This window comes from Macaca thibetana, chromosome 9 (assembly GCF_024542745.1).
Source record: "Macaca thibetana thibetana isolate TM-01 chromosome 9, ASM2454274v1, whole genome shotgun sequence".
In the NCBI taxonomy this organism is placed as follows: Eukaryota; Metazoa; Chordata; class Mammalia; order Primates; family Cercopithecidae; genus Macaca; species Macaca thibetana.
In genome coordinates this window covers 32,946,568-32,959,313 of record NC_065586.1, presented here as the reverse complement: position 1 = coordinate 32,959,313, position 12,746 = coordinate 32,946,568, and the positions used below count along the sequence as shown (strand labels likewise).

General features: G+C 42.2%; 1 protein-coding gene across 7 annotated transcripts in view; it reads left to right on the top strand.

Moving 5' to 3' along the window:
• The window catches only part of NRP1 (neuropilin 1), a 159,548-nt gene that overhangs the window by 128,191 nt on the left and 18,611 nt on the right, over positions 1-12,746 (top strand). For 4 of the 7 annotated variants that reach the window (XM_050805265.1, XM_050805264.1, XM_050805263.1 and 1 more), the window contains 3 exons: positions 1,299-1,443; positions 5,592-5,696; positions 10,901-10,960. In XM_050805265.1, the coding sequence (XP_050661222.1) occupies positions 1,299-1,443; positions 5,592-5,696; positions 10,901-10,960 (310 nt within the window). Of the gene's footprint in view, positions 1-1,298; positions 1,444-5,591; positions 5,697-10,900; positions 10,990-12,746 lie in introns of those variants that run through there. The other 3 variants (XM_050805266.1, XM_050805268.1, XM_050805269.1) reach the window with 3 other exon arrangements.

Sequence of the window (12,746 nt, the reverse complement as noted above, 5' to 3'; positions counted from 1 at the left end):
AGACAGGAGAATCACTTGCGCACGAGAGGCGCAGGTTGCAGAGAGTCAAGATCATGCCACTGCACTCCAGCCTGGGTGACAGGGCGAGACTCTGTCTCAAGAAAAAAAAAAAAGTGCTGCTCTTAAATGGACCATTTTATCAGTTTTCTTTTTCACGTTAGAGATTTTTTTCAGTGGAAAGGTGTGTTAGGAATCATAGATTAGGTTCTATAGAAACAACTGAGAAACTTTTATGGTTTTTCAATATTATAGGAAGATGACAAAATGAGTTGTTCTGAGGATTAAATGAGTACATAGATTTTAAGCAGTTAGAACAATGTCTTACTCTATCAAACGTCATGCAATGTTTGATATCTAAAAGGACATTCCTTATGATGAGACAATTTTCTTTTCCTCCTCCCCCTCTGCCTTCTCCCATTTGGAATGGGATTAAGAATTATGCTGGAGAAGAGGACACAAGGAGGCTCATCCATTTCTTGAAAAGGAAAACAGGGCTAGTCGTTGCTCCATCTTCTCAGAATTCCAGAAAGGATTTTGATCTATCTGGGCATGTGAAAAGGAAACTAAGTCAGTAGCAGCACTGGCAGTGGGTGGCCAAGCCTCTGAAAACTGTCACAGGGACTTCAAGCTAGGAACACACTTCAAAAGAGATGCCAACTCATGCCAGGAGCAGTGGCTCACACCTGTAATCCCAGCACTTGGAGAGGCCAAGCCAGGAGAATCTCTTGCAGCCAGGAGTTTGAGACCAGCCTGGGCAACATGGTGACACCCTGTCTCCACAAAAAATTAGCTGGGCATGGTGGCGCACGCCTGTAATCCCAGCACTTTGGGATACTGAGGCAAGCGGATCACTTGAGCCCCTAAGTTTAAGACCAGCCTGGGCAACATGGTGAAACGCCATCTCTGCAAAAAATACAAAAGTTAGCTAGGCATGGTGGTGGGTGCCTGTAGTCCCAGCTACTCAGGAGGCTGAGGTGGGAGGATCACTGAGCCCAGGGAGGGTGAGACTGAAGAGAGGTGCAATTGCACCATTGCACTCCACCCTGGGCAACAGAGTGAGACTCCATCTCAAAAAATAATAATAATGAATAAATAAGCAAATGCCATCTGTCACTTCTTAGAGAAGCTTTCATTGTTGTTTCCTTTCTCATTTATGAAAGAGATGTCCACCATTTACAAAGTGGTAGAATGAAGCCTTTTCCTCTGCCCTATTCAGAGTCCTGGTGGAGGGAAGAAACAGTTGCTAAAGGGGAGCACTTTTTTTTTTCTTAATGCCCTGTGTTTTTCATGCTTCACAGTCTTTTGAGGGCAACAACAACTATGACACACCTGAGCTGCGGACTTTTCCAGCTCTCTCCACGCGATTCATCAGGATCTACCCCGAGAGAGCCACTCATGGCGGACTGGGGCTCCGAATGGAGCTGCTGGGCTGTGAAGTGGAAGGTAATTATGATCTCCAGAGTTAATTCTCATTCCTTTTTAAATTTCCTCTTCCATGCATTTAGGCCCCTGATGGCGCCTTTGCAAATTGCCTACCCTTTTCCCTTGGGAGGCCCCATATCTCGGTGCCTGCCCATCAGTGAGGCTCAAAGCTCTGACACATGTCACAAGGCAGCACCTTCACAGTCCTACTTTTGTCTTGGGTTGTTTGACTCTCCTTGGATTATGTGAGATTGTCTCTCTTTACTTAAAAAAAAAAAAGAGATAATTAATAGAGTTGAAATTCACATAACATAAAATTCACTACAACTCGGTGGCATTTAGCACATTTACAATTCAGTTGTACCAACTCCCCTCTTTCTAGTTCCAAAATATTTCCATCACTCCAGAGGAAAACCCCTTACCCAGTAAGCAGGCAACTTCCCTCAACCCCTGGCAACCACTTTTGCCTTTTAAATATTATTTAGAGGTCGATATCTGATCCAGTTTCTATCTGCAGTGTTGATTACCAGCACATAGAAACAGAAAGCAGCCTTTGACAAACTAAGACATCAAGACATTATCCTGGATGAATATCTTAGGCTGCTGCAGAGAAACAGAACTTCACATGAGACAACATGTCTGAAAGTAGAGTGACGTTACTGCCTACACTTAGATTATTATATGAAGGTCATATCAAGTACAAATTCAGTCCACACGCCGACCCCATGGCTGCACTCTCTTTGAACACATAATGAATGAAATGAATGTTTTGAGTTGGTTATTGTACCGTTTAATATATGTATGCACTAGAATCCCCATCTGCCTTAGATTTGGACATAAATGAGTAACCTACACCAGTTTTTCTATCCCCATAGAGGTCTTGCTCCAGCCTAGCTTCAAGAATGACTATTGTTGGCATCCAGATGTTAATCAGCCGAGCATATATGCTCACAGTTGTTTTGAAGAATGCGTTTTAATGTCACCTTCTTGCAATTTTACAATTATTTGTGTCTCAAGCTACCAAATATAATTATATTCCTGAGCACATTAAATACCATAAAACTTTACTTGTGCATGACAGAATCTTCAGCTATCAATCACCATACTCCTGAATAATTCATAGCTGCTTTTTCAATGTGTTTATTTAAAAGCAGGCCATTTTCTCCCATTCTTTACTGTGTGGTTGTTTCCATATCTGTAGTCATGCCCCAGACACCTAAATTATCCAGGCACTATCAACACAGACCAAGAATGTCCATGTGCCAGGACTTTGGCAAAGGATGCCAAGAAAAAGAAGGGATGGGTGGACTCCATTCACTGCAGATGCGTTCGTTCAATTCACAGAGAAACGTGGTCATCTGGAAAGGGAGTCTGCTCTCAGGATGCGAAATCTGTAGCCCGGATTCTGGAAGGCGATGCTGATTTAGGAGGTGGAGTGAATGGAGGGTTGAAAAGATAGCCTGCTGGAAGTTTTGAAAGCACCCTTGCAAAAATTGTAAGGAGAACGTGATGACAGTGAAAGAGATCTGACCTAACTGACTCCATCTTGCTTCTAACCTCCAAGCTGTCCTTGTTCATTCCTGGGCGTAGGCCAAACTAACTTTAGGAGGAACTTGTGGTTTAACTTTGAAACAAAGACAATAACAGCTCTTTCCCAAAACAAACCCCCTTCCTGCCTGGGTACTAGATTGCCTTTGCAAGGCTAACGAATTAGCCACAAAATTAGAAATTATGGTTTAGGGGAAAAAAATGAAATTATGGTTTAGGAGTCATGCACCTGGAGGCTGCAAGATTCTGAACCTCCCCAAATTGCTCCTGGGGATAATGTCACTGTTGTAAAATCTAAGATCAGGGCTTCAGATATTTTGCAGACCCTGTAGTTGACGGATCAGCTGGCACTACCCAGATCAATCAACTGGCTCATCCTGCCTTGTGTCCCCACCAGAAATTGACTCAGCACAAGAGGACACCTTCAACTCCCTGTGATTTCATCTCAGACCTGACCAATGAGCACCTGCCACTTTTCAACCCCTACTCACCAAATTATCCTTCAAAACCTCAACCCCAATCAATAATAGAACCCCTATCTCCCATACAGTTGTCTCCGCATGAATTAAACTCCTTCTCTATTGCAATTCCCCTGTCTTGACAAATCAGCCCTGTCTAGGCAGCAGGCAAGGAGGACTCATTGGGAAGTTAGAGCTTCCACTCTCTAGTGTCACTTCTGTAGTGAGGTAGAAATGATCGGTGAAGGGATTTGCCTACAGATGTTTCCAAGCACTCACAAAAGTGAGGACATTGCCTTGGGCCATATGTGAAACAAACATCTGGGGAAAGTAATGTCGAAGCTTTTTGATATGATTGGTGAAAAGAAATGCTTTTCTTCTCCCTTCAATCAGTAACAGGCCCTTATTAAATATCTACTCTGTGCCTTGTTCTAGGGGAGACACCTAAGGGAATGCAGGAGAAAGATGCAGTCCACTCCAGCCTCCCAGGAGTGTCTGTCCTAGGTGCTAGCACTTATATTTAAGAAATAAAGAACCACAGGCTGGGTGCAGTGGCTCACGTCTGTAATCCCAGCTACTCGTGAGGCTGAGACAGGAGAATCTCTTGAATCAGGGAAGCGGAGGTTGCAGTGAGCTGAGATCACGCCATTGCACTCCAGCCTGGGTGACAAGAGCGAAACTCCAAATCAAAAAAAGAAAAAAGAGATAAAGAACCCCAGAAGATAATATATTTTCAAATAGTAAAACTGGAACATACATATCATTCGCTTCCTCTTTTTTTTCCGTTGAATCTAGTGAATCTAGCTAGCCACTACCTCAGGCCATTTATAATGCGGAACTCCTCCTTTAGAAACAGCTTGATGAATGCAGAAAAATCAGCAAAATGAATAGAGTTTTAAATACTTAAAGGTAGCACAGTATCAAGAGCAAGGAGAGCTTAAGGAAGAAAGACAACTGTCTGGCTTGCCAGAGAAGATGCTACTGATTCAATGAGAGCAATACATAGAGGCCAGAATACGGGTGTATGTGTTTTACAAAAAAGTCTGGATTGCAGGCCTGAATGGCATGTATGTTATTTGCACATGGTAACTTCTTAGTTATTACTGGTGTGTGTCTTTGGGCCATTGAAGAAGCTGAAACTTAGCTCTGTTTCTCCACGTGCCATAACTCTGCTTGGTGTTTCAGCACCATTCAAAGAATGTCAGATTTTTACTGAGAAAGCAGCAGTTACTGACACATTCCTATTGGCCAGAAGAGAACAGCCCCCAGCCACCAACATCTTGTATGGTTCTCAGACATCACGAGAACTATCCATTATCTCAAGTCTTATAAAGTGAAATGTAATGCCAAAAACTGTAAAATATTAAACAGATTGCAAAAATGAGTAACAGGCTGAAAAAAAAGAGCTGAACGAAATTTAAAGGACTTCAAAAGCAGTCTTTGGTTAATGTTGGATACCTTTCAACTGCAAATTCAGAGATATAGGAATACCTGTGAACAGTGGAATGCAGTCCTATGAGAGTTCATGTAAAATGACCCCGGGATATCTGAGACAACTTCTCTCACACACCTGCCCTGGAGAGAGGGCTCACAGTTTGAGAAGCTACTTAAAGAGAAATGGAATCACTGTTTTTTGTTTGTTTGGTTTGGTTTGGTTTTAAAAAGCACTATTGCATTAAATGTGAATGTTGACTCCCTTCGGGGAAGAATTATAATATAAACTTAGCAAACTTAGTCAGTACTAAGAATATAAAAGAATTTATGACAAGTGAGTGCTCTAACACCTCGAAAATGAAAGGGAAAACATTTCAAGCAAAATCTCTATCTTCAAAGTTCTCAACTCCAGGGTCCTGAATAAATAACCAGTGAGAACTCAAGAGCTTTTCAGAAGAAGGATGTTTATGTAGATAACAACGTATAAAATGCTAAGGCAGCCAACTCTACTCAGCAGATATGAATCAAATACCGAAACAAAGCAGGCTCTGCTATTGTACATTCTGCAGAATCCAAGCATATCTAGCTCCTGAAAGAGAGGCAAACCATGCCCCTGGCCTTCTTACCGCAGATTAAAGTTTTCTGCATAAGCGTTAGCAGATCCAACAGCCAGAGGCTTGAGAATACATTTCCAAGGTGTGAGATAATAATCCTTGGATCTTGTTTCAGCCCCTACAGCTGGACCGACCACTCCCAACGGGAACCCGGTGGATGAATGTGATGACGACCAGGCCAACTGCCACAGTGGAACAGGTGATGACTTCCAGCTCACAGGTGCAGAAACCATCTTCATCCCATTGCTCTACCATTTCAGTTCATGTCGTAGTTGGGACCGGCTAACGCCTGTGTGTGTGCTTATAACTCCGCATGGCAAAGAGCTGCCCAGGAATAGAAGCTGCCTTGCCAGAACACGTGCATCTTCATTTCATCGTGTCATCTGGATAGACGAGTTGTTCTTAGTAGCCACAACCACTTGAAACAACAATTTGAGCCATTTTCAGAGCCGAAGGCTAGGATTATCTTAACTGAATAAGAATTTCTCCATGGCTAAATGTGCTAAACTGATCCTTATTTTCAGGCCCCCCTCCCCTCATAACACGTGCACCGCCCCTACATAACCACACACTTCAGAATGTTTATTTTCATTTTCTAATGAGGACAAGTTTTTTTGAGTGGATCCTTTATCCAACGAATGGATAAAATTAGGCTTATATTTGAAGTGCGGCTTTTAGGTTGGGATTTGGCAAATCATTATACATTAACATTTACAAAGGCAGAATTAGTTGCTATTTCACATCACCACCGGCCAGCAAACACATCAGCGATGTTGTGTGCCGAATGTCTCACTAATTAATCTAGAGTATTACTCTCTAATCTCCTAAAACCCTAAAAGCTAGGAAGTGACCTTCTCTTCCACTTGGAATGGCAGAGGAAGTATTAGGCAAGTGGAGAAATGGGATTACACCATTTGGAAATTGGCCGAGGCACTAGGGTTTTCACCCTGTGGTTGCAAAAGGTATCGTGGGACTTTTACTGCTCCCTGGGTCAAAATGCAGTTTCAATAGCATCTGACTCTCATTTTAGATTAAAAGTGAGCTTTTGAATGCAGGTCTGCGTTTTTACCCAGAAGGGACTCGGAGAGCCCACATAATTAATTTCCATGGGCAAAACTGAAGGCGTTACCATGTAACTTCATAATAGGGCCATGTTATTGGCTAATGCATTCGTGCAAAATCTGGAAGGAAATGTCCTACAGTACATTTCCAATTATTTCAAAAGCTCTCCTCTGAAGGAGCGAGAGAGCTCTGCACTCTGAGATGAAATAAAGAGTAAAAGAAAGAAAAAAAATTGAAAATCTACCCCAGAAATTTGGTACTATAAACTGGGTTTACATTTAAATCCCATCCCCTAAAGCTGTCTCTCTCCAAATTTCCAGAATAATCATTTACATTCATATGGCCAATAAATGTCACATTGCTATGAACTTTTGAATGCTTGTATACAAGCAGCCACAAGCCACAAAACTTAGTTTAATTAATGCAGAGGCATATTCTGTGTAAGATGTCAAGTTCAAGTTGAAAACTCAACCGCTGATATAAAAAACAGAGTACTATTCCATGAACCAAGTCCTCTGGAAGCTTCCCGGGGTTGCCTGTAAACATTCTGCCACAAACCTCAGGCTTTTTACAGACCCTGTCACACATCCATAGTGAAATTTCTCATAAAAAAGGAATGATTGCAGGATCCCAGTGTACCCTTTCAATTGCCCTCTTGTGGAAGGGGTTCTTTTCTTCATAAACCCTAAAGTGGTCAGTTAATATTGATTAGAAACAAAGCCTCAGATTTACTCCTCATATCAGAACAACCAGCCTTCTCATTTTTGCATTAGTTCATGACTGAATCAATTGAAACTGAAGCCTTTGAATGAAATAGGGCGAGTATGTTAGCCTGGAGCAAATTGTGTATGGCAGCGAGTTACAAACCACAGAAAATGGGTCATTTATAGTGGAAACACTGACAACCTTTCAAAACTGTAAGGTTTTGCTTTACCTACAGCGTTTAAATTATTTCTTTGGTAGATAGAAGAAAGTTCATTCTGATTTTTTCTTTTTACATATTACCATGGCGAAAAAGAGTTATTCCCAGATCAGCACATTTGTCTCAATAATTCTATAAATACTCTCATATATTAAGAACCGCTGAGGATGTTGATAAGGCCTGTCCCACACCTCCATCAAGAAGAAGTCATTTTAGAAGACATTTTCATGCTTCATAGCCATTTATTGCAAGAAGACAATCTTTTTCTTTTTAAAACATTTTGTACTTTACAAAACTATTTGCTATTCTTTTCTGAAAATGGATGTGCTCACATGCCATTGTTTGCAAGGGGCAAAAACCTCACCTAACCCAGACACCTTTTTATATGGAAACTACACATCTCCTATGCTCACGAGCAATTTTGCATCCTTTTTGCTAATTCTGGCACAGGCTTTGCTGTCAGGACTACAAACGTTGGATGTTTAGTGTGATGAAACCAAACCAAGAGCGTTATTGCTTTAACTCTGATAGGTGGAACATGGAAATTGGGATCAATGCTGTCTTTAGGGGTTGTCTGTTCCTTAGCACAGGTGTTGATTTAATTTATTCTCCTGCGGTGACCTACCTGTATCTAGAGGGGAGAAATATTGTAGTGAAATGCTTGTTACTTACAAACCACGCCGAATTCCAGGTGTACTCTACCAAATGCATGGAAAGGAGTAGAATGTGCTCTCCCAGACCTCCTAGCCAAGGTGAAGATGCTTCCCTGAAGTTACTCATTTGCAAATGCCTTGGAAATCATTAGATAATACACTTGGCCTCAAAGGCACCAGACAGCTAAATTTTACGTTGGAGCTGTGTATACCCAACAGTGGAATTTGCTTCCCAACCTATAGCAAAACCGATTATGCATATCAGTTTTAAAAAGCAAATTTTCACCTTGAATCTTTCTCCTATAAGACCACGGGGAACAGAATGCTAATGTATTCTGGCCTCCCTCCAATTCTGCCATTATAGATTCACCTTCTTAACCCATAGTACATATAATTCCTTCTTCCTAGTGCCTGCCTTGTTGAGGCCTTGCACACATGTGACCACTCATCCAGCATATTTGCTGGGAGAACTGAGGTACCGTGACTTGGTGCTGCAGTTGATTAGCCTAGAAACCTTAAGACCATTCCAAGAGCACAATTTTATGGCTCTCTGATTCATGCTATGGAAATGTAACATGATTTCTGATCTGTGGGAACTGCCAGATAGGCCTGGCCCGAATAAAGATCATCACAAATCTTTATTGAATTATATTATTGGGAAGTGCACAATTATGGCACCCTGTAACCACCTCCAGAACTTTCCATAGTAGTCATGGGCCCACCCCATTCACTTACCCTGAATTGGTTCAATACTGTATCTGGATATAACAGGTTACTTCCAACCATAATCTGCATCATGGATAGACATAAGGAGAAACAGCTTTCTCAAGCACCTATGCAATAAACAGCAAACCACTGTTTCCCAAACTCAGTGGGTTATAAGACTCATCTGAGAAGCTTTCAAAAATACAGATTTTGGCCGGGCATGGTGGCTCACACCTGTAACACCAGCACTTTGGGAGGCCAAAGCGAGAAGATCACTCGAGGTCAGAAGTGTGAGACCAGCCTGGGCCAGATAGCGAGATCCCTGTCTCCAAAAAAAAAAAAAAAATATATATATATATATATATATACACACACACACATATATATATGTATATTATATATATATATATACACACACACACACACATATATATATATCAGCCAGGCTTGGTGGCACACACCTAGTCCTGGCTACTCAGGAGGCTGAGGCAGGAGGATCCCCTGAGCCCAAGAGTTTGAGGCTACAGTGCATGATGGCACCACTGCACTCCAGCCTGGGTGACAGCAAGACTCTGTCTCAAAAAAATACGGATTTCAAAGCCTTACGCCTAGAGATTCCAATTCTCATTTAGGTCTGGAGAGGACAGGTGGATGGGAGACTGCAATTTCAACAAGCGTTCTGGTGATTCTTATGGTTGGGCAAGTTTAAGAACACTACTTTACAACAGAAGTATAATGATGAACAGTGGGAAATGGGTGAGTGAGTAAAGAGGTGGAAGAGAAGGTGAAGCTAAGTCTCAATAGACAGGGTTACAGCCTGTCCCCTGACCAGTGAGATGCAGTAGGCCTGCACTCATTGGAAACTCACAGCAGTCAGGGTATTACTTGTTCAGTCTGTGAACAAGTTTCTCCTGTTCTTGTTCACAAGAACTGGGACTGTGAAATGTTTCTCCTGTTCTCCTTTTCCTGCTGCTTCCTGCAGCTTCTCCAAACCACATACAGGGGCAGAGTATTTGTCCTTGAGGAAAGTAAACAGCTCCGGTAGCCAAACAGAGGAGGAACCCATAGCACCTTACTTTAAACCCTCAGTTTTCCAGTTTTTAAAATAGGTTGTGGGGACTAGCCTTGCAACTTCCCTGAAGGCACACACCTGAAACCTTGGAAAACGATTTAAAGATTAGAGGTTGAGGTCAAGTTTAATACCCAAGTCACCGAGGAGGTGACTTTGCTTTTGCAGAGGCCTTTGCTTTTCACTGTTGCAATTGTGTGCTGTGTTTTGTCTGGGAATCAGTGAGTGCCCATGGAGTGAAGTCCCAATTTCTGGGTGCCTTCTGAATGCTTTGTAAAGAAAGGTGTTAGGATACGTTGTCTACTTGAAAATTGCAGGCTGGGCACGGTGGCTCACACGTGTAATCCTAGCACTTTGGCAGGCTGAGGTGGACGGATCACTTGGGGTCAGGTGTTCAAGACCAGGCTGGCCAATATGGTAAAACCCTGTCTCTACTAAAAATACAAAAATTATCTGGACATGGTGCCACATGCCTGTAATCCCAGCTACTCAGGAGGCTGAGGCAGGAGACTCGCTTGAACCTGGGAGGCAGAGGTTGTAGTGAGCCGAGACTGTGCCACTGCACTCCAGCCTGGGCAACAGAGTAAGACTCCATCTCAAAAAAAAAAAGAAAGAAAGAAAATTGCTAAGAGATTAAAGTGTTCTCACCATAAAGAAAGCCCAAAATAGGTTTATGAAGTAATGCATATGTGAACTAGCTTGATTTAGCCATTCTACTAAGTGTACCAAAACATCACATTGTATGCCATAAATATATACAACTTCTATCTGTTAATTTAGACAATTATTTTATCTGTAAATTTTTAAAAGAAGTATGTTAGGTAAAAAAATGGTTTATTTGAATTTGATATTGTGATGAACAAAATTGAAGGGAAACAATTGCTACCACTGAAATTAAAAGGATTTTTCTATGGAAAATATTTGCCTCTGATAGACATTTTAAGTGTACATTTTTCTCCTGCATATTCGCTACCGTTTTCTTATTTTTGCATGTTGCTGTTTTTGTTTTTCAGGTGGCACCACTGTGCTGGCCACAGAAAAGCCCACGGTCATAGACAGCACCATACAATCAGGTATCAAATAAAATATGAAATGTGGCAGATTCCATGTACCTCTCTCCTCTCTGCGGCTGCGCTCCTCGCTTTCAGTTTCCCTGAAAGTCCTAGAAGGAGAGATGCCACACAGCATCTGGTCTCCAAGCATGAGCCATAAATATTGCTTTCCTTTCATCCACATGTATATGCAGCAGGGAGTGAGATTTCCTTCTCCATCAGTAATTGCCAAATGGTGACAATCCCAGCTCTCCACTGAAGGAACGGAGTAACATACTTTGTTTAAACGCAGCACATCTAGGACATGGATTGTGTTTGCAAACTACAGGAGAAGGAAATCTCACAGGCAGCACAGCCCGACTATTTATTTTCATCGCAATCCTGCAAAACCCAGACAGGCAAAGTTTGTCAGTTTTGCCTGCCATGGAGTTGGCAGTTTTACAACAGCGTTTCCAGTGGGCGTGCCATGAAACGGGGTTCAGGAAACCGCAGTTTATAATTGTGCATGGAGAGAAGCACACCCTTGGGAACAGCACCTCCTCATCCTTTTATTAATAGAAAAGCGTAACGACTTTTAAAGCCCTTGGTTTGCTGTCGATCAGGGGCCAGTCACGGTTAAACGGTGGCCTTCCTCTCGCTGGCCTTTGTGTTTAGTTAGTATCCTGTAAAATTCTTCCCGGCAGACATACACGAAGGGAAACAGTCAGTATAAGCAATCAGAGGTTTTAAATACTTTAAAGTTAATCATTAGAGTAAGGTGAGCAGGTCAGTTTTCTAGCTTTCTCCCATTTCCTCTATTGAAGCCCTCTCAGCCTTGGCCTCTGCAGTCATTTATTAATGGGGCGTGTGGTGTATATCAATGTTTCCTCAACGCTATGACACTACCCAGCTAGGCAGAAAGTAGAAAGGGCCGCCCTAATTAGTATGCTTTCTTAAAGGACGCTGTCACTGTTGACCTGATTAAACTGCAAAACAAACTTCTCTTCGGTCGAACTTAACCCCCAGCTGCCCTGTAGCATGTTCAGGTTGACAAAATTCCTGCTACCACACAGCCCAGACACCCCCTACAAAACCAAGAGATGAAACAGAAGAGTCACTGCCGAAATTCAGAAAATGGTGTAGTCCTACACACATCTTAAGTTGTAAAATGCGGCTTTCAAAGACTGTGCGGGCACCTCCCATAACTGAAGGTACTCATGAGAACAGCCCTGCCTCTCCTTTTCTTTGTACCTTTCCTGTAAGTTCTCAGCCCTTGGGAAGATTTTCTGTGGATAAAGGGTAATGACCACCAGTTGGTTCTCTATGTCCTTTCTGGGATAGGGAAGAGGGGTGAGGTGAATAAATGAAGTTCTGATCACATAACAAACCTTTTAGCTGTTGTTGCAGTTTCTTCTCTTGCCAGAGAGGTAATTAAAGCCACTATGAAGTTGCCAGCTAATTTATTTCATCTCATCCCTCTTCTCCTTGACTATGAAAGGGGGTAGGGATCGTTAAAAAAAAAAAACAGAAGTGAACAAGAGCTGTGTAGAAAATGGAAAGTTATATCAGATTCCAAATCTAGGTAATCTTCCCTGAATGTTGAAGGTCAATATTGTCAGAGCAGGAGTGGTTTTGTTAACATACTTGATTTGTGCACAATCTCAAGGTCACTTGAGGGATGGCTTCTCAGAGTGGCCAGTCATTCCTGTCACAGAGTCTACTGTGGTCAGAGGGCAGGTGTGCAAATTACAACAGTAGGACCTATTGCTATCACCCTCTGAACAAGTTCAGTTCAAACCACACGGGTCTACTGATCGGGGTGGTCTGA